The sequence below is a fragment of a genome, unplaced genomic scaffold, assembly GCF_019419815.1.
Source record: "Pyrus x bretschneideri cultivar Hongxiangsu unplaced genomic scaffold, Pyrus_bretschneideri_v1 Contig2, whole genome shotgun sequence".
Lineage (NCBI taxonomy): Eukaryota > Viridiplantae > Streptophyta > Magnoliopsida > Rosales > Rosaceae > Pyrus > Pyrus x bretschneideri.
Window position 1 is genome coordinate 4,682,946 of NW_025999501.1, and position 25,349 is coordinate 4,708,294.

Here is a 25,349-nt window from a genome sequence, read left to right on the forward strand (position 1 = left end):
TTTTTCTAGTGCTCATCTGCAAACTGGGAAGCATCGTCAAAAGTAGAAGCGAGCTTTTTCTCTTGTAGGTTTAACTTTTACTGATATGTGATTACTTGGATTTACATGGAGCTAGAAGTCATGCTAATCGGACGATCAGCTTTTGGATGAGTAGGCTTTTAGGTGTGCATGGCTACGAAAATGACAGAAGCTGAGCTATACATGTGTATGAGTCTGTGACGGTGAGGAGGAAAGAGATAGGTCTATGCATGCTGTACGTCCACTTCCGGATATCAGGAAGAAATGCTTCCATTGCTGTCTAGGTTTGGCCTGCATTTGTCCATCTCGATAAACAAAAAAAACCTTGATAGCTCTATTGGTATTTGATATTCTCAATGTTGGAAGAGTTATCAAGTTTGAAGTTCCTCCTTCATAATTTAATTTAAGTACATTTCTCTAAAGTGAGGTCAAGTTTGTTTTCGATGACATATCGACCGTGTATTATTATAAGCAATTAGAATTTTTAAAGTTTTTAAATCAACAAAATCGACAACATATTCATTTAAAAAAAAAATAATAGAAAGGGGAGGGTGGCGTTAAGGGTTTCGGTGGACTTGAAAATCAATGGGGTGAGGCGTGTATGGTTTTTCTATGTCTAGGTCGTACGATTGACGTGATCTGATTTTCTGACACTAAAATTTCTCCAAATTGAGATTGTCTCAACAAAAGGCTAAAAGCGTTTTCAATCAACATTACTGCTGGTCGTGGCAAAAAAGTTGATGCTCAAGACTCAAGGAGTAAAACCATAAGCATGGAAGATCATTTGGGCCTTGAGATATAAAGCCCAAGATCTATTGACTATTTGACCACACAGATGGACTGTCAAAATTCCGTCTTATGACAGACACTGTCCAAATCCAAGATCCCAAATAAAACGCTCCTCCCCTCAAAACCAAACCAAATCTGGTCGCACCAGTTGTCTTCTCGCAGACGAACAAGCCGTTTGAATTCCCAAACAAGACAAAGATTCCATTTTCCCAATCACTACAATATGAGCGACCACAAGGCGGCAGCTGCACCACCTGCACCTGATCACCCACCACCACCATCTCACTCCCAAGACTACGCTCCATACCCTAAGCTTGACCTCAATGACGTCGCTCCGCCTCCCCACTCCGAAACTTGGACCTCCGTCTCCATCGCCTCTGAACCGCCGAAATCGGAGGGTCCGCCGGTGCAGCCGCCTGTGTCTCCACCGGTGTCCGATCCGGTGGTTCACGCCGAGGCTCGCGGTCCGATCCACGGCGACGCCGCCACCTCCATGCCGGCGGAGTCCAATCCCTACGTTGCCACTCCTGCGCCGCCTCCCCCCTCCTCCGTCAAGAGTGAGTAACCAACCAACACTTGTGTGTTCGATTCTTTGATATGTTAGGGTTTTTGTTGAAGAAATGATGAATTTGTGAGTGTTACTGTGGCGGTTGGAAAATGACGATTGGTTTGTGTCGTATTGTATCGTTTGTTGTTGGTTATTAGAATCGATGGATTCAGTGAAAGATGCGCTTGGAAAATGGGGAAAGAAGGCTGCGGAGGCCACCAAGAAGGCTGAAGATCTTGCTGGCAACATGTGGCAACACTGTAAGTATTCAACTCCTGTTTAATTAACTGGTTATTTTGAGTGTTGTGTGTTTAATGTGAATTTGCAATGATAATTGTTTTGTGCATGCACTAGAATCTGCATTAGCCAATGTGATTGATTGCCACGACCGGAGGTTATGTCTAGGCTGTTAAATTGCGGTCTTTGTGTTTTTATGAAACGATTAAGCAATTGCAAACATTCTAAGCGTAGCACTCTGGTTTGTGCATAGAAGAGGGAATGGTGTCAATATTGCATGTTGGGAATAGGGAATCAGGAATGGTGTTTTAAGTTGAGTGGATGTTAGAGTTAGGAATTTGCCTCTAGATTACGTTTTCACTGACTTCTTGATTGCTACATTATCATCATGAGTCTTCATTTTTGTGACTCTTCTTAATCGGTCATTTAGTTCTAATTGCAGTGGTTATAGTAGGAACCAAGGTTTTCTAAAAGATGCTAGGCGCTAGTTGGGCGGCGGACTGGGGCCTAGCGGCTAGGCAGATTTAAGTAAACTTATTATATATCGTATAAATAAGTGCTTATTTATACTTAAAAAATAGATAATTGTATTTGGATACATAAATTGAAAAATAGAATGACATATAGATTAGAAAGCATTAGAACAAATTGAAAACATGGAAACCAGAATATAATGTGGGTTCATCCAAGTATTCAACAAGTCTCTTACAATTTATTAAAAAAAATAAAATGCAAAATGGAAGTTATCTATTTTCTGTTTTAAGTAAGAGTTGCGACATAAGTGGGTGCCTAATCGGGCGCCTAAGTAGGTCCAGGCCCCTTTTCTTAATTTTCAAATGCCTACGGATTAATCGGGACGGTTGCTAGGCGGGGGATTTTTAGAACAGTGGCAGGAACCATGAATCTCTTTTGATTTATGGGTTTCATAGTAGTTTTACTACTGTTTTTTTAGTGAGAAATAATGGATGTACTGCTGTTTCCCTGAACTAGTGAAGACAGGACCAAGTTTTGCTGATGCTGCTGTGACAAGAATTGCTCAGAGCACTAAAGTACTGGCAGAAGGTGGTTATGAGAAGATCTTTCGACAAAATTTTGAGACTGTCCCAGAGGAGCAACTTCGAAAGACATTTGCTTGCTACTTATCTACATCTGCTGGTCCAGTAATGGGAACTCTATTTTTGTCATCAGCAAAGCTTGCATTTTGCAGTGACGATCCTCTTTCATACAATGTAGGTGACCGCACTGAATGGAGCTATTACAAGGTATAGTGGATTACTTTTGTTTGCTCATTGCTATTGCACCGATTGTCACCTTTTTGGAGTTACGACTTAGGAGCCATTTATGCTTCCCAATGGTGATAGTGCAGCTTGAATTCCTCTCAAATTTTCCCCTTGCATAATACATTATTAGTTATTTATAATAGGGAACTATTATTGGCTCGCCAAAATTCTCATTTTGTACTCCTAACAAGTGTATACTTCCTTCTAAATATAGAAAGTTTGGAGTGCAAAATGAGAATTTTGAAGTGCCAATAACAATTCCCTTAAAATATAGAGGAAGTTACCTAACTTCTTGAGGTTAGTGATATTAAAGAAACTTCCACTCTGTTGGAGAAGTTATACCAATCTTGTGTTTTGGTAGGTCTAAAATAAATTTTACCACTGAGGTAGGTTATAATTGAAAATAGAGATTTCACTTCCCTGTTGAATTTAATCTGAAAGATATAGAGGTGATGATAAACATACAAGTGATCAGCTTTTTCCATAAATCCCTAAGGGAGATTAATTTAATTTCAAAGTAAGAAGGAGGTTTCTGTAATTCCACCTAACCTCAGGGAGAGGTACATGTAATCTATAGGTTTCTTGTTATGTTTTAGTGGTAATTGCCTCCAATTTTGTATTCCAGTTAGGAGCTAATTGAGTCAAAAGAAGGAAAAAATAAACAAAGCACTTTTTAGGTTTTGAATTTTGTGGTGATTTGGTTCAATCAATGACATCACCTTCTGATTCAATGGTGTATGGCGATGTGCCAGAAATGATTTCAAGTTGAGTGACTCGGTATTTCTTCTGTTTACATTAAGTTCCAAGAGGTGTCATTACATTTCAAGCAGTGTCGACCACGTGTTACACACAGGTAGGTAGTGTCACATACACATTAACATAGCCAGGCCATTCCCCCAACCATATTTTAGCTTAGTGCTTGTGTAACTCTGACCTTGTGAACAATATATCCCGTTGTTAATATTTTACCCCAAACCTATAGGTGTCAATACAATTCAGTTGTTGGTTTTACCTGAAAAGGAAATCATTGTTGGTTTTACCTGAAAAGGAAATCATGTTTCATGAAGTAATAAGGATCTAACACAACCCTTGACCATGACAATCAAAATCCGGGGTTAGGTAACTCAACCTTGTGTTGCTTTGTATGAACAGTTATTAAAAGAAACATGCTATTTGTATGATGTCACTTTACGTTAATTTGTCATTTTCAGTTCCGACTCGAATCACTTATTGTCAGGTGTAGCTATTGTTTGATGGTTTTGGTGTGGTGCTGGACTTTAATGGGTCAATCTCGGTGAGGCCTACGAATTTTTTAACTAGATTTTATAGGAACTCTAACATTAGTTTAGGAGTATGATATGTTGGATGATCTTTCTTTTTTATTACATTGAAAACTTAGTCGTGAGATACCTAGTTATAACTTATATGTTGAGACTTGAGTGCAGAATTTTTTTGAGGTGGGAAGGCTGCTGCTCGAGAATGATGTACTAATGAAAGGCAGTAGGAATACAACTAAAAGGATCCTTCCTTTTTAGGTTAAACTCGAGTGATATTAGTAGGTGGAAAGGCTTAAAGCGTTTGGTGATTGAATTCTTCTTTTAGGTTGAACAGAGGATGAAAGGATTTATATTAATTGAAATTTGAAATTATTGGCCAAGCAAGTTAATGGGTGAATAGAACATCTTGAAAATCATTTACTGGGATTTGGGAACGATCCTATATTTTAATTTCTTCCCTTTAGTTGTCTAATTGCTGCTGAACCTGTGCTTGTTTTGGATAACAATCAAAATCTGGTTATTGTCATTGTTATTGTAGATGGTGCACTATGACAATCCTTGTAAGAGAGAGGATCTGTTTTTTTCAACACAAATCTTTTTCCAAATATGCTTTTAACAAGCCAGCTATTTCTTTGACACATTTTTCAGCGTCAGTTCAACCTTGCATGTCCACGTCCCTACATTTCTGTCATCTACGTATCATTATAAAGCCAAACCGTACGTAAAATGCCATGCTTTCTTATTTAAGGGTTACAAGTAGTGAAATCAAAGCTTTATATGTTTTCATCATTTTAGAATGTTATTTGTTAGCTATAACATAATCTGGTATGATTTCCTGTGATATGTAGGTGATTATTCCGTTACATCAACTGAAGGCAGTCAATCCATCAACGAGCAAAGTGAAAGCAGCTGAAAAGTACATCCAGGTCGTCTCTGTTGACAACCATGAGTTTTGGTTCATGAGCTTTGTGCACTACGATAGTGCTGTGAAACATCTTCAAGAAGTAGTGCAGCCACACCCTCAGAGTCAGCCCCAGAGTGCATAAAGAGTGTAAGCCCAATTATTTGCCATGTCATGGAAGAGGCATAATGTTGGAAAAACATCTATAATGTGAATGTTGTATGTATTTTTGTTCTGTTCGTGGAATTGCTGTGCTATGTTTCTTGTCGGAACCCACAGATTACGGCTTTACTTTTCCTTTATAGCGATTAACGGAATTTGGGACGTTGGAGGTTTTAGTCTGAGTCTATATGTTGTAAATGACATTTGTGATTATCTACATGATATTTTCAGACTATTATTTGTTGAGAATTCGGTACGAATGAATGAAAACTTACATATTCTGAATGTAAGCAATTTTGTTTTCTATAGAACTACCAAATGAGGAAGATGACTGTAGCTTGGCATTAAATTGTAATGGCTCCCCTTTACCGCTCTTTACCAATTGTGATTAGCATGACGGTTACTATTTACTAATTATTTAATGGACGAGATTAATTAGAATAGGTTGCTATGATTACGTTGCTATGGTTGTTGCTCTCCATCCATTGTGAATAGTAACTGTCATGGATTTGGATTTGGGGCTAGAATCGACAGGGCGGTAGCCAAGGCTCCATCAACCATGGCTTGAAGAAATGTTAAATGTTGAAGAAGTGGGTGGAGGTGAATGTTGGATTGACTTTGCGATCTACTAGCCATGGCAAAAAATGATGAGTGAACTTGCTCTAAGACCTAGTCTGGACTGTGGTCCATGAGGTCCATTTTTTCGAAACTACATCATATATTGACCCAGGCCTCACCTGCACCTGCAAGGCATACACTTAGACTTGGGGCCAAGCCTTAGCCCATAGATTGGGCAGAGTTTTTTCTTAAAGATTGACCAATGTGCCTAGTAGGGCCCACCATTTGGTTAATCAGAGAACTTTCATTGTGAAAGAACACTGTTGTGTAACGTTTTCTGTTAATAATATAATATTATTTTTCTTTTTACATGATGTTATATAATTGGTATGGATTGCCACGGTGTCATTACACTTGAAGTAACGTCTTGTGTCAAAGGTATTCTCTAAGTGTAAGTTTCTTTTTACACAGTGTTATATCATTGGTAGGGATCGCCACGGTGTCACGTTTATAATTGAGAAACTTTTAAAGTGTTTTTGTCAAACGCTCATTTTAAACATTTCAAAAACACCACCAAACAATCTCTAATTTTTTTTTTTTAATTTCTCATTTTTGGCTGAAGATAGCTATGCTTCACCACAACATCATGAACCTGACATTACAAGTACATAGATCAGTAATACTAATAGGGAAAAGATAATCAGAAGGAAATAATTTCACTTCATAGACATTCTTCTAATTTTGTAAACGTTAAATTGAGCAACTAAAATAAAATTAACCGTTAAAATTAACAGGGAATATGCGTAGTGTAAAAAATGGCGTGCTGAAATCATTGCCCATGAGATAATGCATTTACACAACTGCATAAACTGCTCTGATTCTCTGAAGACTGAGGCATCGTGGAATTGTGTGGTTATGGAAGGAGCAACCACGTCCAAGGCGGCAGGAAAAAAAAAAAGCCCTGAGTTGACATTATTTAGAAAAATGAAAAGAAAAAGGAGAGAGTGATTGAGTGACTGAGTGAGTTGAGTGAGTGGGTCACTGATCTCTTCTAAGCACCGACAGTCACGGATTATGGATGCATGTTAAGTTGTCAGTCCAAATGAGGAAATAATAAGTTATTGGACAAATGGACACACTCTCTTTTTTAGTCTTTCAAATTTGAAGTCACTTGAAACACAAGCTACTTTCTTTCTTTTGTTTTGCCCTCAATTTAATCAAAACCAAATGCAATGCAAGCAAATATGGGCCACTCTACTTCCACTTTCCCTTCCCCAACAACTTACTCCACTTCTCTCTATCTCCGGCTTTATATGTCTTTCTTTTCTTCTGAGAAAAAAGATAATTAGGAGTAGTATGTGTGCATATGATCATTGATCACTTAACAATCAAATCACGATTGAGGCCCCTTGAAATGCACAAGAAAACACCAAGCTTGATATTTAAGTGGTTATGAGTATTTGTCTTTACGCTCAATGTTCTAAATCCGGTTCGTATCTTTTGGGAAGAAATGTGTATATAATATAGGTCTAATTCAATTTAGATTATGTGTATATACGATACATTTCATTGATCACTTAAATAAAAAACTATTTTTATTATGCTTTTAGAATAATCAACTATAAAATATACCAGTCAACTGTTTGATAAACTGTATTTTAAAAACGATGTGGGTATGAATAGCAGTGTAAAAGTATTTGATAAATTTTAATATAAAAAAAAACTATGTAAATGATAACAATGGACATATTGGTAGGGGTGGTGGCTACGATGGTGGTGGTGATGGTACTAATAATGGTGAGAGTGATAATAGGGGTTGTGGTGACACCTGCAGTGACAAACGATAGTGGTAAAAGTAATACCAAATGAGGCTTAAGTATGACCTATTACAGATATTAAGAAGTTACTTTATTGAAAATATGTCCATTTCTTACGATAAAAAAAGAAATTGTTTAAACTCATTTTTAACAGTAAATGCATGCAAAGTCTCCCAATCGAGCCTACATATATCAACAATCAGGAATCATAATGAATCGTTCGTGGATGCGCACTTTAGTTACTGGAACACTTTTCTTCTTTTACCACAAACAAAAACACATACAATGATGTTTCTCGTTTATATATAAGACCGATATAAACAAATATATATTAGCTGTAATGTCAGTCCCGTTTGGATTTTGTGATCAGATCCTTGGGTAGAGAGGCACACAGATGGAGAGCCCACCTGTTTAGAATAAAGCAGCAGCTGCAAGTAACACGAGCTCACACAATTTTTCCAACACCTTCAACCGTCCACTCCACCACTTACGTAACTATTTATTTCTTTAATTAACATATATTTTCACCATTGTATTTTTATTCATCAATACGACATGCTTGCATGTTTGATATGTTGGAAATATATAGGATATATACTGTTAGGGTTTGTCGAGAATGTGATTTTCTGGTCCAAATAATTTATTTCTTAGATACAACTTCAAAGATATTTCAATATATCATGTATATATGTGTGTCTTATCCTATATAAATGATTCTTCTACGTTGCAGTTAACTTTACTTGCAAACACAATATCGACAACCATATCCATCACGTACTGACAATTTTAAGTTCGTAGGATCAACAATATCAATGACAAATCCGCCTATAATGAAAATTCAATACTTGTTTGTCTACTAACGATGTATATCTTATTTAAAGGTATATATATGCAGATACTGGAAGTGTGTAATTATTCCACGATATCGTTCAACATAATGATATACTGTGAATCTGACCTAATGATTATGCTGGCTCTTGAGGATGGTGGTGCCCTACATTTATACATACAGTACTCTCTTTGGTTATAAGTACTCCAAACTGGAAGAGAGCTTGCAGTGAAAACTGTCAAGAAATCGACCACTTATTTAAGAAGAACGTAATTGTTTCTGTGATTTCTATTAAAAAAAAAAAAAATTTGGAATTAAGAATTTGTTAGTTCATAAAATTTTTGAAAGATTAATTTTTTTCGTGTTAATTAACTGTCAAGAAACTAATTAGGTCTTGGAAACTTATATTGTAGATAGCGTACTCATTCAGTTGTTCATGCAACTTAATTTCGTCGACCAGATTCTTGGTCAGCGTGAACATATCAATTAGGAACTTGAGATTGAACTGCTAAAATTAATCAGAGAAAACAGAAAATATTAAAAAAAAAAAAAATCATCCATCCTTCATATATTCCAATTCCATAGCTGCTAAAATTAAGGCTTTCCACGATCAACCCTTTACTCTTTTAATTGGTAAAGAACTTTTGCCCTCTTAAAGTAAAAACCAAAATAATTTATGGCTCATTTCCTTCAAAATTATTTATCAATGTGAGTGGGGTATTTAAACTACATACTTCTTCTAACAATGGAAGAAAATAATCACTAGATCAATAATTAGTTGGTTTTTTTTAATATTTAATTGATTATACTTGTTCGGGCGTAGTCCAAAGACTTGTAAAAAAAAACTTTTGTCTAAGTTACTAGCTAAAGGGAATTTTGATAATTAATCGAGACAAGGGAAATATGAATACAATTTTTTTAGTATTAGTGATATTCCACGCTAATTTATACTGACTGACACAAGAATGTAATGTATCTTCTCACTAATAAATAAATATATCAATAATTTATGATTAGGAAAAAAAGAAGGAAGTTATAACACTACGCGTAAAAGATAAGCTAAACATCGCTAGAACAAAAATGTGGTACAACTATGCATGTTCTAGTAACGTAGACTTATAACACCACGTCGCACTATACTACGTCATGTTGCCGTTACATGCATTTAATTAATTTTTGGAAATTACAAAAGGACCAAAAGAAATTCCGTATTCTTTTGTCAAAAATGAAAATAGAGATATTAAAACAAATCCAATGCATGAGATCACATGTGTCCGGTAAGCTCAGAAATCGGTGAAATTTTATCAGCTTCTTTCAGTTTTCAGCTGGAAGCGTCCAGAGATTAATGCAGTATGAAGGTTGAGCCAAAATTACTAAGAGAGAGAAAGTGATATGAGAGAGAGAGAGAGAGAGAGAGAGAGAGAGAGAGAGAGAGAGAGAGAGGGTCAAGCTAAGATAAGGCGGTGATCATGGACGAAAATAAGGATAAGATGACAAATGTGGATGAACTTCCGAAAACCCAAACCGCAGAAGTAATTCAGAATAATAAATTAAATTTAATAAACAAAACAAAAACAGAGAGCAGCTTTCAGCTTTGCTTTGCATGCTTATTAGTATTACACGTTTAGACTGCAGTTTTAGGAATTCTCTGGTCTTTAATCGTGTGATTATTGAGAGTTCATTAATTAATCACAACCCAGTTTAGCTTAAGTTAAATAAGCTTTCCCTCTTATGTTGGTTTTCTCCTCTTCTTTTTTCTGTTGTTTTACTCGAAATTGAAAACTGCCCTAAACGGCATTTGGTTTTGGATTTTTAGGGCAAATGTTATATCACAGTAAGAACATGTGCACTGCGTAAAACATGTCAGAACAAGTTAATGTTGGTCTTAATTAGTACATATATTAGCTAATTAGCACCAAATCCAGATACTAATAACACTAATTAGTTAGACGGAAGGAAATTTAGTTAGAACCAAGTGATGAAACAGTTTTTTTGTTGAAACTAAGTGATGAAACCCTAGCTAACCAAGCTTACCATGTTAATTATTTCAAAAAACAGACAAAAAACAAAAACAAAAACAAAAAGCTTAGCCTGTTAATTAAATCATCATTGATAATCAGCACTAAAGTAAGGAAAATCATCATTCTACTTGCATGATCATGAATTAAGTGTACTAAAGCTAAAGATTAATCATAACACGATCATAATTTAATTAATTAACTGGGTAATTAGTACACTGCAAGACCTCTCTTTTCTCTGAGCTAGCTACCTAGTAAAACTAAGTAGGCATTAAATGGAATAAAATTTGGTTAATTAGGGCACTAATTTCTTACCAAGAGTGTGCTTGTTGTTGTGCATCCAAACCTTGAACACATGGCGCTTCACTCCGGTCTCCGAGCAAAACTCCTCAATCGCTGCTTCGTCATGTTTCTGAATTCTCCACCCAACTTTCTCCGCGAACTCCAGCATCTTCTCCTTCTGCTCCTGCGTGAACTTTGTCCGGTGTCTCTTCTTGCTCATCCCGAATCCTCCTCCGCCTCCACCGCCGCTCGAACTAGGATTCGACACGTCCTCTCCCTCTTCCCTACTATGAGACCCTCCGCCGCCGCCTGATGCAGCAGGCAAGGCCAGTGTCGGCCTTGCGTGCGGCGAGGTGATCAGATAGCCAGAAGGTGGCGGCGGGCGATAGTAGCCTGAGGAGAATTGGTGCGGATGGTGGTGGTGGTGAAGGAGGTGGGACCCACCGGCACCCTGTTGGTGATGAATTAACTCGGCCTCGGGCTCCTTGCGGTGGAAGTTGCGGTGGCAATTGCAGGCGGCGCATTTTAAGGCATCGAGGGTGCCCTCGTCTCCCGCAGCGAGAAACTCCCCACAGCCGTCGAGGGCATGGCCGCCGATGCCGATGGCGTGGTTCTTGAGGCACTCTCTGTACCTGACCATGGCGGATACGGCAGTGGTGGTCGTGGTGGAGTTGGGTGTTGCGGCGGTTCCCCTTTTTCGAGCGCTGGGGGCAGCCCCCTCTCCTGTGGGCCCCATTTTGGGCCTGGAACTCGCCGCAACAGAGGCGTAACCTGGTGGCGCCGCCTGCAACTCCATCTCCTCGTCTTGCTCTTCGTGCTCGTCAAATTCCATTCTCTCTCTATGTCCTCTCTCTCTCTCTCTCTCTCTCTCTCTCTCACTCTCTCACTCTCTCTGAATTCTTAAGGAGAAGTGAAGATCTACATGGTTGCTGGTGAACCCAATGAACTGATAAAGATGACGATCAACACCAACAACAAAAAAGCTTCCTCAACCGGAGACAGACAAAAGTACATGACTGCTGCTAAATGTTGGTTTGTATTACATCCAAGTGTTATGTATGACATATTAGTAAATAATTATTTAGTTTTTTTTTTTTAATTTCAAATAACTGTTAATTTTTTTTATCTTTTTTTTGTTATCTTGTAAAATCGGTACTTTTTTAGAGAGGAGAAGATAAGAGGAGGGTGGAGGGTGTGGCCATCAATTCCCCAGTCTTACTCCAAACATTTCCCTTTCATTTACTTTACCTTCTTTTTCTTTTTCTTTTTTATAAAATGATATAATAATTATATTTAATTTATTTAAGTTACGTAAAAGAGAATTTAAAAGTAAGTGGATAAAATGAAGCACACTGTTTTAATCGACTTGACAAAACTCAAGTTTGTCTCTCCCATTTACTTTAAGTTGCTTTCATTTTATCCTAACTAGGTTAGGCGTTGCACAATAGTTTAAGTGCTTTGATTCTTATATATAAAAATCAGACGGTCTGAGTTTAATTTCTATAACATTATTGTTAGAGTGATGTGAGTTTGGTATATATGAGTTCTATACAATAATCGTGGGACCATTTTTTTTTTCTTTTTCTTTAATTTATGATTGGTTGTTCTCTTTTTATTTCTCAAATATGTGTCATTTATTACAAATAAATCACGCTATTCATGTGTTTGATATATTGAACCAAAAATAAGAATCACTCACTCGTATATTTTGATCTATTGTATGATTGTGATTTTTATATTATTGACATCACATTCAGTTTTACAGTTACTATGGAAGGCCTTAACTCTTTAAACCTTTCCCCAGGTTATTTTCTTTGGGATTTGTTTGGTAGCCTCTGCTTTTTTTCTTGTCATTTATTCCTTGGGTAATTGTATTGGTAGGAACATGGAGTTTGATGGGTTGTTTTGGGTTTTTGCGTTTTCGTTTTTATGTAGAAACAGTCTTTTATTTTGTTCTTTTTTATCTTTGTGGTAAAAGTGAGATTAGGAATCACTTTCTCAGTATTAGCATGAAAATAGAAAAAGGAAATGGCAGAGAGTGGGGAATACCCACTTATTAACCAGTATTCTCTCATGGCAGAAACCAGTGATTAAGGTAGCATATGTTGCAAGGTTCATGTTTGGAAACAGGGATAAGATATTTGAAGGGGTTCAATGCAAATTCAACCCTAATGACAGTTCTCTCCACTTTGTTGGAAGGTATTGAGTTTACAAGTGTAATGAAAAAAAAAAAAAAAGGTTAGCTGTTTATTTTATTTTATTTTTTTACGAACAAAGGATATTTTCTACACTAAGTTGGGAGGAGAGGGCTAAGCTTCACAATGAGCTAGCAATAATGTAGTTCAAATTCTCATTTAGCAAAAATCGAACTTTAGACCTCTCACTCAAGTGAAAATGAATACCACTAGATTGTGGTACTAAATGGCAACAACAAGTTAGTGAGACTTTTGCACATTCTTCTAATATAGTCTCAGTAACTGTTTGGTTATTATCTTCTCACCAATAAATAAATTTATTCGTTATTTTCAAATTACAACTTGATAAGAAAAAAAAATATAAATTACCTAACAAAAGAAGAAAGATAAATCGATTAACAAAACGTAAAAGATTGACTAGAACGAAGGTGTGGTCCACTATGCGTGTTGTAGTATGTGTGGACATATAACACCACGTCGTATATATCAAGTCATGTTGCCGTTACATACATATATACCATTATTTTTTCAAAATTGAGAAAGCACCAAAAGGAACTACTTTTTCTTAAATAAGAAAATAAAAACAAATCTAGTGCATGACATCACATGAGTACGCTAAGCTTAAATATCAGTGAATTTGATCAGCTTTACTCATAATGCACTAAAAAAATGACGGAAACAATCGTAACCGAACTAAAGTAATCACTACTGAACTAGTTGGGGTTGATTAAGAATGATTATAAACGTACATAGGACATGTCAATGTAACCAAGCTTGCACATGCTAAAAGAAACACCACAATTTCTCAATTACAAACTCATTAGAAATACAATACAATTTCTCAACCATGAAAGATCTACATCTAATCAACAAGAAAGATAATACTCACGAGTGCTAAACCTTGCAAGTTGTAGAACCATCGTAAAGGCATCACGAGGAAAACACTGCACCACCCACTATTGGTCTTGCAATTGTTAGCAAATTAAGAAGCACTTCTATGAATCACCACCAACAAATGTAGCTTCCTCCTCATAGTTCTTTCCATGCACACATACACAAATGCTTGTGATCCAGTATCCTAGTGGATATGGTATTGGGTTCTCACACATACATCCCAGGTTTGAAACTACCCTCCCCCTCCAAATTATTGTAATAATTTCAAACCCTCCCCCTTCCTTTAATAATTTTTTTTTTTTAAATGCACACACACTCAAAAGAAAAATGGAAATGACCACCTTATAACTCTGAACAACAGTCGCCGCTCAAAAATTCGAGTTTGACTTGTATGTAAGCCGTAAATGCTACAAATTAAATCTCTCATTGACATATTGGAAGAGAGACAACCACAAAGACTCTTTTCGCCAAAGCTAATGACTGACCACAACCGGAAGATGAAAAATTGAAAATGATTTCAAGATAGGACAAACAAGGAGGGGAAGATACCAATGTGGATCCTAGCTAGTTAGCAACTAGGGTTTTTATGCTACTCATTTAAATCTGAACTAATTTAATCTTCATGCTACAAAGGTTGAATCCGATCAAGATCAAATTGGATCCTAGTTCGAATTGAGTATAATGGGTTAGCCCCTCAATATCTATTGCGACTTGACCAACCACAATATATAGAGCACTAACCACTAAAAAAAAAAGAGTGGGAAAAAAGCTGGCCACATAAATTCTGTATATGATGTACTTAGTTAAATTTTCCAATATATATAAAGTTAATTAATGAATTGAAATATAACGGAAGATGAGGCAAATCAAATAAGTGATCCAGCTAGGCTGGATGTGGATCAAGAACCAAGGGAGAGGTGGGGTTGCTCCTACAATGCTTACTGCTTTAAAGATTGGCTACAGAGGCTGGTGTGATTTGCTGAGGACACTGATTTTACATGGGAAGATTTAAATTGTCGGCATTTTTGGGAGCTGCCTACGTGCCCTCCATTTTCAGACATTATATTCATGTGACGTCTTCTTCTCCCAACAACTTTTAAAACTTATTCGACCCAGCTTTGATTTCTCACGGACTTTATTTACAGTACTGTACTCTCAAGTTTAGAATTTTTCGGCATGCATGACTGGGTTTAGGGGTTTATAATTTCTTTTTGAAGTAATTAAAGTGAGCTTGAGAACTAAATTGAATAATTCTTGCTTTCCATGGTCATGGCCCCTGCAAATTTCAAATCAATTAACAGTTCGTAGTTAAGGTGAGCCAAAGTTCTTCCATGGAGTCTGCTCATGGTGGAGGAGCGTATGGCAGTTGAAGGTCCCTAACAAATCAAAACACTTTGTGTGGCGGTGCTGCAAAGGAGCTTTAGCGGTGCAACATAATTTAATTAGGAGAAGGATGAGAGTGGAGAATATATATTTGTAGGGTCTGTGGAGAAGAGGATGAGACCCAATTACCGTCCCTCCAGACATGTTTAGCTGTCCAACATTGGCCATGGACCCTGCAAATTTCTCAAATGCTCATATAAAAAAAATTGAATAATACTTGCGTTTCCGACATGGGGAATGCACATATTTTATCTTTTACAATAACGTGTTTTGGCTGTATAAACTTTATAATTAGGACATCTCAATTTTTTAATCTTCATTTAAAATCATCCATACAAAAAGATTATATAAAGCAAAGATCGTTTAATCATTCAAATGTATTAAATAAATGAACGGTTCATCATAAATATGTCACTTAGTAGTTGGTACTCACACGGTTGATTTGTTCCATACATTTGGATGACTAAACGATTTTCTAATTTGAATAATTTTTGGTAAAAATGATCTTCAAATGAAGGTTAAGAAATTAAATTATCCAAATTATAAAATTTATATAGTTAATATACGTTACTCAAAAGAAAAATATTTGCTTTCCCCAAAGAAAACGCAAATATTATTTGAAAAAAAAAAAATTAGAGAGGACCAATGTAATGGAAGGAAACACGTACATAGACCCACCAAATTAAAAAGAAAATAGACTTTCCCAAAGTTAAAAAAAAAAAAAAAAACTCCTTCACATTTCCTTTTGCATAGTAATGCAGTATAAACTATAAAGTTGAAAACAACCCTTGGGCTGTCTTTGCTAATTTTCTGTATTCCTCTGTTAGCTTTGGCCTAGTTTCCATCCCTCATGTTTTTGTTAGTTTCCTCCAAAGTCAAAGCTAAATAGATTTGGCAAATGCTGTTGTTGAGGTTGAGTCATACTACTAGTGTTTTTCCTGTGCTAATCTGTTCCAATATTAAGATTCCTTTTACGCTTACACTTTATATTTTATGGTCATCCAAATTTCAGATTCTATCCGCTAATTACTGATACATATTTATTAATTCATTGAACTCACACTGGATGCAGTAACATCAATCAACTCATATTATTGGAAGTCTACAAATAATATTGGCTAATCATATTTTAACGCTCATAAGTAAGATTCGAATTTCTGTAGTTTTTCTTTTTTCCCAAAAGTATTATAAAATATTTAGCTTACAGTGTAGAGAACTAAAGCAATATGATTATTAATAATCGCAATCCGTTAGATTTTGCTCAAAGGACAAAATAATTCAATGTACTCTATAACCATCTTCTGTTTCCTCTCTCTCTCTCTCTCTCTCTCTCTCTCTCACACACACACAGAGTTACTCGGCATTCCTTCAAGATCAAAGAGAATTCTTCTGAGATAAACAATCCCGCGAAGTTTTCACAACGATCCTGATGAGATTCCAACTAAAAAAATGACAAAACCATCAGCTTAAGTGGTGTTCAAATCATGTTATGAAGTGAGTTGCTTCTTAACTGTTACTCATAGGCATGCAATGCATGTTACATGTGAAGAAAGTTAAGAGTTCCACTATAAAATCAATTGGTAATATGGGGAGTAGCTAGTACAATCTCTTATAAGCTCATGCAAGGTCTCTCATCCCATTAACGTGTGATTCATTCTCAACACATTCCCTCACATGTGGCAAATTTTCAAATCTAACACGTGGATAACATAACGGGATGACGTGAAGTGTGTGTGGTCATTTGGCTTCATATGTGGGACAACCTGTTCTGATACCATGAAGAAAATTGAGATTTCACCATAAAATCAATTGGCAATATGTGAAGTAACCCAACCTCTTATAAGTCTATACAAGATTCTTCCTTCCATCAATGTGAGATTCCTTCTCAATAACATGTGCATGAATATGTATAATTCAAGATTGTCGATCATTGTGCAGTTTAGCGGGATAAGAAAGACACAACTTTGGAGTTTGAATAATTGGATTGCATTGGACTGGTTTCTGCAGGATTGACTCTTCGACCGTCCGTTGCACTTACTCTCAGCATGGGAGTATGAAGAACTACTTTAGGGTTGATGTGGACTTGTCCTCTATAGTCTCACACGTGACACAAACATTTCTCGAGGGTCCATACGCATATGAGAATATATTGTAATACTTCATACATTTATTTATGAACCTATTAAGCTTAAACATTTTAGGTTAAATTGCTTTCAAATCTGTAATCTACCGTCTAAGACCTCGCAAATTTCAAACTATTAATCCCCCAACAAGGGAACAATAAAATCACTTCCAAGTAGAACTATGATAAATATTGTTGAGCATGCAAACCCTGTACGTGGATTAATTTATTTAAAGGTTGTGAAAGCTTTTGAAATATAATTAAGTATCTAATTCGTAATTTATAAGAATCAAACTTCAAACGTGTTACTTCAAATAAAAGGAAAAGAGACTTAAATGTAAACAAGATGAATTCCTAGCTTTAGGTGACGCAATCGGAGCGTCATGTGATTCCCTCCCGGCACGATGAAAGCCAAAGCCAAAGCGTGCTTTGCTAGTTGCTAGTTTGCTTGTGCGCATATCTGATGCAATGCCTGTCAGCCACCAGGAAACACCCTCCCACACCTTTCACTACTTTTCAACTTTTGGGCACTTTTAGAGGGAGGAGAGAGAGAGAGAGAGAGAGAGAGAGAGAGAGAGAGTGTGTGTGTGTGTGTGTGTTAATTATACAAAATATTAGTGAATATGTGTGATGGAGGAGAGAATGGTAGAGTCTAGCCAGCATTTGTCTATTTTGTAGTCGTTGATTAATGTGAACTTGAATGCACTGACTTATATGTATGTTTAAAAGTAATTGTTTGTGTGGAGGATTGATTTTAACAATTAGTTATTTGTATGTCATTTTATGAGCCTAACGACAAAGCAAACTCATTAATTCTATACATAGTATAACTGTATAACGCAGGGTAGATTAGTGTTTGGGTCACACCAACCATTTTACAGTGTAATTGTGTGCGTGTGGAGTGGGTGAGAGATATAGTATAAAAAGATGGAGTAAATGAGAATTTTTTACCGTTAAATCTTTGATTAAAGATTCAGTAACCAAACCGTACGGTTAAAATTTTAATATATGTGATATATCAGGCAATGGTATAATTTTTCGAGAGAATGAAAAAGAGAAAAGATGTCTTGAGGAACAGTGACAAGATAGAGAAAAGGAGTGGAGGGGTTAGGGTCTTCATTTCCATTTCCGTACCTTTGGCAGCCTTTTGATATTTTCCTCCTCTAATCAAATCCAGAGAAACATTGCCACATCTTTTGTTTTTTTCTTTCTAATTGTTTGGGTGACCCTTCTATCCCTATTTATTTACGTGATCACAGTTAAACTATGTTAACATTTTATATTTTTATTACTTTTTATCTTATTATCTTTATAAAAAAATAATATAAAATATTAACGTGGTTTAACCGTGATCGGACAAAATAAGAGGAGATTGAAAGAGCACCAAGAGGGCAGACAATCTGCTTCCCTCACACACCCATCTCCCCTCTCTCTGTGCCCCTCCCAAATCCCAACTCTCTCTGAGAGGGCCCTCCCCCTCCCTCATTTCATTGTCAAATTTTTATCAAATTTTGATCCACAATTAAGACAATACGTTTACCAATTAATCATCTTTAATAAAAAAAAAAAAAAAAATTTGTTAATGGCTTCTTCACGTCAGTATAACATTAGCTTAGCAATTAATCATTTTTAATTATCGTAACATTAATTTGTCTCAAATATGTTGTACCATAATTAATCATAACATTAATTTGTCTCAGGTGATTTGTTTGTTCCATGTAAAACAAAAGGTAGCCATGCATAGTTGACGACGAATTTATTATACAAGATTTAAGAGTGTCATAAGTTTGGTTTGAATCTCATATCCAATGTGTCAAAGTAAATTGAAATGACATCATAAGGAGACATTCTCTAATGCACATCAAAAGTACACATTTAATTCAGTTACACAATAAAATGAGAGTAGTCAAATTATTTGATCTAACGGGGATGAAACTACTTTTGTTTTGTTGTGTAATTGAATTAAATTTACAGTTTTGATGTGCATTGAACAAAACACTTTGTGCTTGTTTGGATGTACTTTTAAAATAACTGAAAATATTTTTGGAACTAATCTTTAGTAAAATGCAAGTAAATTTTGGAAAAGCACTTAAAGTGTTTCCTGGAATAAGCACATAACTGGTGCTTCGTGCATAAAACACTTTAAGTGTTTTTGGAACCAAAAAACATTTTTTCTAAAAGCGGTTTTAACCATTTTAAAAGCAAATCCAAACGAGCTCTTTATCTTTTGTGTATTATTGGGCATTAAAAGTCGGTTTGAGATAACTTGACACGACACAAACTCGTTAAAAACTCAATGATAGATAAAAAATTCGTTAGCTTTTGTATGTATGTCAGCCCACTCGTCTTTCCACTCCTACACAATTGGGCCTTGCTATTGGGTTCGATTATGTTCCTCTTTATCCTAAAAAAGATTTTGGGTTTAGCCCATGCAGGATTTTAGAACCCTATTTCTTCCCAAACCTAAGCTATACCTAGACAAATATTGAGCCTCCTTAAATTAAGGGCCACACAACGACACCAACCTCATCCAGTTTTGGTTAAAAGTTCACATTATGTGAGAAAAAGAGTTCATAGGTCATGTTTTCTGTGTAAGGGATACGATGGATTATTTAGGATTAGGATAGTGAAATTGGTATCGGGCGAAATATCTTGAAAATAAAAATTTAACTTTGCACAGTAAATTAGTCAAATGAACTAGCCAACTAGTTACAAGTTAGTCAATAATATAAAGAGTAGTTGCAATAACAAATCCCAGCTGATTAATACATCCAACTAATCAGAGTCTGCTTAGATTAGTTTCACAATAAAAATTCATAAACTTGAACACATTTACATACCAGTTCATTATGCAAACAGCAATGACAAAGTAATTATGAAACAAAGTATGCTGAATTAACTAGTCAAGCTCACCAGTCAACTAAGTACAGATTCGTCAGTTAATCAAATCCAAACCTATGAATCAAACTTAGCTCACTACAAGTTATCATAGTTTACAACAATTCAGTTCATTGCTCATAATATGCAATGTAAACTTGGTAGCTAACACATATTAAAGAACAACTCATAGGATGTATGAAACATATGCAAGTAAGTAAGATATGTGGACAAGTTTAAGAGACTTGGAGCGCAAGAAGTATTTGGCTGGAAAAACCTACCTCTGGGTTAAATGATCGGGGACTCTCTATTGAGTCCAATCCACTAGTGTAAACAAGGTTTATACAAAGACCACACAAGCTCAATTCATAGATCCCTATCTATGGAGCAGCTTTACCTTTGTACAAACTTGCTTTACATGAGATGAACTCCTTCGGTCTTTATGAAGTGGCAGCTCCTCTTGAGCTCAATCCTCATCGACGGCGCCAAAAACTTGTTGCTAAAATTAGATTAATCGAAATCAACCCAATTAAGTCCAAAATTTAATGCTCGCAAGTGTACGAATCGTAGTATAATATAGTAGGCAAGCACAAGATCGTTCCAACTAAGATTGAATGTAATTCCAACTATCTAACTAAATTTAAGTTTTACTTGAATTGGAATAGAAAAATTGATGATTTGAATAAGAATTTTGAAATGGTGATTGTAAATAAAATGAAATGAACTTAGCTAAGTGATGATAATGACAAAGTAAACAAATTATAATTCAATTGTGAAAAACACTAGAGCATCCGATTCACCATAACCAATTCTACTTAATTCCAACAATTAATTGTTAACGAATAAACATCCAACTTGACGGTCTAGTTCCTCTAATGCATATAATATCCATGGCATCTAGATTACTACATATACTCATATGTGCTAATAATCTATGGCATCTAGACTACTAAACACACACAAGTTCATTAACAATTTGGGAACTAACTAAAAGACCGCATGAAACCTAGTGTATGGTATTTACAACAAGAAATTCATGGTACCATTTGCAAGACACTAAACCGAATTAACAACATGGCATCTGTGTTAACTCGCATCAAATAGACTCAACTCAAACCCAAGTGGTAGCTAATCATCAAGATTAAAATTAAGCTCATAAGCATAGCAAAATGATACTCAAAGTGAATGAAAATTCATAAATAATTAAACTGAGAAATTAAGAATTCATAGTTAGGCTACATCGTAGCCCTAGCAAAATGAAATTAGTTCCCAAACATAATCGAAATTGGTACTTAATCCATAAGAAATAAGAAGAAAATTTAGTTTAGAAAAAGCCTCAAAAGTCCCCTGCTTTGCCGCACCTCTAGTCTGCCTTCTTCCTTTTCTCCCTGTTTTTTTTCTTCTTGCTATGCCGATGCCTTCTTCAATGATCCTTAATGATCAACAAAAATATTCCAAATTAATGCCAAGTAGCCACTCATTTTCCTTCCTTTCTCTTCCCCTTCTGATTCATTTACTTTCTGTAACCGACAAAAACTTAATCACCGATTTATTACCTTGTGCCTTTTGGGTTTAATCGTTGCAGATATAGCCTTCATATTGCCCTCTTTGATTCCCTGGTTGTTTCGAAACGGTAATCGTATTTTTCCCAAATGGGCATCCTCTAATTCTAAAAGTGATCAAATCCCCACACCAATTGAACCAACTCAACATCCAAATTCTCATATTTATACTATTGGTGAAGACCCCTGACTTGAAGATGGAATTAAGAGATTGATTCTCCATCTTTCTTTGATCTTTGCTCGATTGAAATCTCTTCCTCTGCTGCTAGAGTGTCGGCGGCTGGGCTCCAAAAAAATTGGATTAAAGATAGACTTGCCTCTCTTCTGTCGGTTTGAATGAAAAGTAGGCCAGCCCTTACTTGTGCTAGTCACATGTTGATGAAAAGAATAAGGAAGAATCCCATGTGAGACAAATGCTCTACTTTTCTCTTAATTTGTCATACTACATAACATTATTATGATAAAAACATATCTCAACATGGACAATATGCCTACCAACATATGTGACAAACAAGAAAATAATAGGATCTTTTTCATCTCCTTAATTTGGCTGTCAAAACATAAAACCATGAAATTTCTTTCATTTAAGTCCAAAAATACAAACATGTAATGACTTCAACTAAAAGCAAAGATATCACTACAAAATGTCATTTTTTAGGGATAAAATAAGTAGTACAATTTGTGCTTATCACAACAATTCAGTTCATTGCTCATAATATGCATTGTAAACTTGGTAGCTAACACATATCAAAAAACAACTCATAGGATGCATGAAACATATGCAAGTAAGTAAGATATGTGGACAAGTTTAAGAGACTTGGAGTGCAAGAAGTTTTTGGCCAGAAAAACCCACCTCTGGGTTTAAAGACCGGGGACTCTCCACTAAGTCCAATCCACTAGTGTAAACAAGGTTTGTACAAAGACCACACATGCTCAATTCCTAGATCCTTATCTATGGAGTAGCTTTACCTTTGTACAAACTTGCCTTACACGAGATGAAAACTCCTTCGGTCTTCACGAAGTGGCAGCTCTTCCTGAGCTCTTCACCTTGTGGCATTGATATCAACACAACCAATGCAAATGATATGACAATGATGGTTATAAAAAATCTGAATTCAATGACCAGTCAGTTTCGCCAAACAAATACTTGAAGGAAGAAACTGATGAGAATCCAAAATGAGTCAGTTTAAAGATTTGAAATTTGAAGAACTTGACCATAAAATTAAAACAAAACCATGAAGAACAATGCAACCCTATTCTACAATGAGTGAGTGTTTAATTCATAAACATGGTTTTGTGGCTAGGGTTTCTAATGAAGAACACAAGAGGCAACCCAAGGTTTAAAAAACACTCTTTGAAAATGTAAAATTTCCTAGCCAAAACAATTGAGCATAAAAGATTTAAACAAACATTTTTGGAGATATACAAATATTCAAAGAAGAATATTACCCAAAGAAAAGGCTTGATACTCTAGGGAGATCTGAGATGGTGAGGAAAAACAAACCTTCTCAAAATTATAAACTTTCTTTCCAAAAGAAAAAATGAGAGAAGCTAGGGTTTTTAAGCAAAAAGGGGATGCTTATTTTCAGCAACAAGGACAAGAAACACTTGTCAACACAGAGAACAATCTTTGCAAATCAAAGGCTGAAAATTCAATCTCGTATAAAACCTGTCAGTCAACCCATTTAGGTTATCTTAAATTGTGTGCCCAGCCAGCTGGACATCAGTGAGGAATTTTGACCCAGACAACATAACTAGTCAAAATGTAGCAGAAATGTAGACATGAGATGCACATGATTGAACAAACCTTTTGAAGTGAGATGTGCCACATTCTTGAACATTTCTTCCCAGTAGACATAACCCATAAATAGAGAATAGCTTAAACCTAGATTGAGCATGTGTGTGGTTCAATTACAATATTTGACAAGGAAAGCCAAACTTAAAAGTCTTGACTTCATAGACGGGCTTGACATCTACCATCCTAGTAAGATTGTTCGTTTCAATTTTGTAAAAGGTTTACGTTTCAATCTCATTCCGTTATTATATGAATGACTAATTAATGTTGTTAATTGCTTAAACAATAGTGGAGTCGGGAGTTTCTACAAGAGTGAGCTATAATTTTCATTTTCCTTTTATTGTGTTTGATTAACTTTGGCAAGTGGCCCTTTATCACAGTGGTGGAAAGATGTTACGCTCTTGCATGATGGTGTGGGTTCGAACCTCGTCGGTGGCTAATCTAACATTTAACTTATTAATACTATCGCTCGACTAATAAAAAAAAAATCTGATTAACTTTGTCTTAAGAGTTTTTAAGGTTGGCGTGGGCTAATTTTTAGTTGGGAAGAATGGGCTAGTTCACACTAAGTGGATGAACTTATGTTAATTAGCACTAGAAAAAAAAATTCATTTCTCCAAATTTCAAATGAGGCCAAAGTTGTCACACTCGAACTCGGGGTCGAAAAAATATAACACTGCACTCAATGTGTGAAATAAATAAATAAAATAAAATAAAAACCAAAATATGGGTTTTAAAATAAAAGGAAATAAAAAACTTCTCTTGCACAAATAATCTAACAACTCTCGCTTATATTAAGAAGCGTATTTGGAAACGGTTACAGAGTTGGAATGGGAAGCTTCTAAGTGCGGCTAGAAAGGAACTTCTTGTCAAAGCTGTTGCTCAAGCTATTCCTACATATGTTATGAACTACTCTTTTTTACCAAAATATTTATGTGATAGTTTGAACCGGTTAGTCGCCTTCTTTTGGTGGAACGACTGATGGTGGGAAACGCATTCATTGGTACTCTTGGGATAAAATGTGTTTCCCTAAATATGAGGGTGGGTTGGTTTTCAGGAACCTTTATGCCTTCAATCCTGGTTTACTTGCTAAACAGGGATGAATACTCATTTTGGATCCGCATTCTTTGGTGGCCCATGTGTTCAAAGCAAAGTATTTTCCTAATTCCAACTTCCTAAACACATCTGCATCTTTGGACTTTTCGTATTGCTGGAAGAGTTTGTGCACTGCTCGTACGATTATTGGCTTAGGCTCTCGATGACAAGTGGGGAGCGGAGAATCAATCAATATTTGGGAGGACATTTGGATCCCTCTTCCGTCCATCTTCTGTATCTTCTCCCTAAACCCAACGATTGCCTTCTCCAAAATGTCTGCCAACTCATTTTTCATACGATAAGGGCATGGAACGTGGAATTGTTGGGGTCCCTTTTTTTCGAGACCAAAGTGAAGTGATTCGTGCAATACCTCTGAGCTTTTGCCGTGCTGCTGACCATATAATCTGCCATTTTGAGAAGAGTGGTAATTTCTCAGTGAGAAGTGCTTACCATATCTCTCGGGAATGGTTGAATCCTATAAACAACGAGGCTTCCTCCTCCGCAACCTCGAGTTACAACTCTAAATTCTGGGCTGAGGTTTGGCAGGCTAATGTTCCCCCCAAGGTGAGGATTTGCTTCTGGAAGCTTTGTAAAAACATTATCCCTACTAAGGAAAATCTAGGGAAGCGGCATATTCCTACGGACTTGGCATGTGTGTTGTGCAACCATCATACAAAATCAATTTTTCATCTGTTGAAGGACTGTCTGTTT

At 36.1% G+C, this 25,349-nt stretch overlaps 2 protein-coding genes across 2 annotated transcripts; one reads left to right on the top strand and one right to left on the bottom strand.

Moving 5' to 3' along the window:
- Positions 1-902: 902 nt before the first annotated feature.
- Positions 903-5,449, top strand: LOC103962660 (GEM-like protein 1). The gene is made up of 4 exons (XM_009375409.3): positions 903-1,364; positions 1,513-1,614; positions 2,582-2,853; positions 4,997-5,449. The coding sequence occupies exons 1-4, from the start codon at positions 1,031-1,033 to the stop codon at positions 5,192-5,194; spliced, it is 906 nt and encodes a 301-aa protein (XP_009373684.2). The 5' UTR covers positions 903-1,030; the 3' UTR covers positions 5,195-5,449.
- Positions 5,450-10,601: 5,152 nt separating this feature from the next.
- LOC125467886 (zinc-finger homeodomain protein 2-like) lies at positions 10,602-11,839 on the bottom strand. Its single transcript, XM_048582960.1, has one exon. It carries the CDS (start codon positions 11,545-11,547, stop codon positions 10,729-10,731), a length of 819 nt encoding a protein of 272 aa, XP_048438917.1. The 5' UTR covers positions 11,548-11,839; the 3' UTR covers positions 10,602-10,728.
- Positions 11,840-25,349: the final 13,510 nt, after the last annotated feature.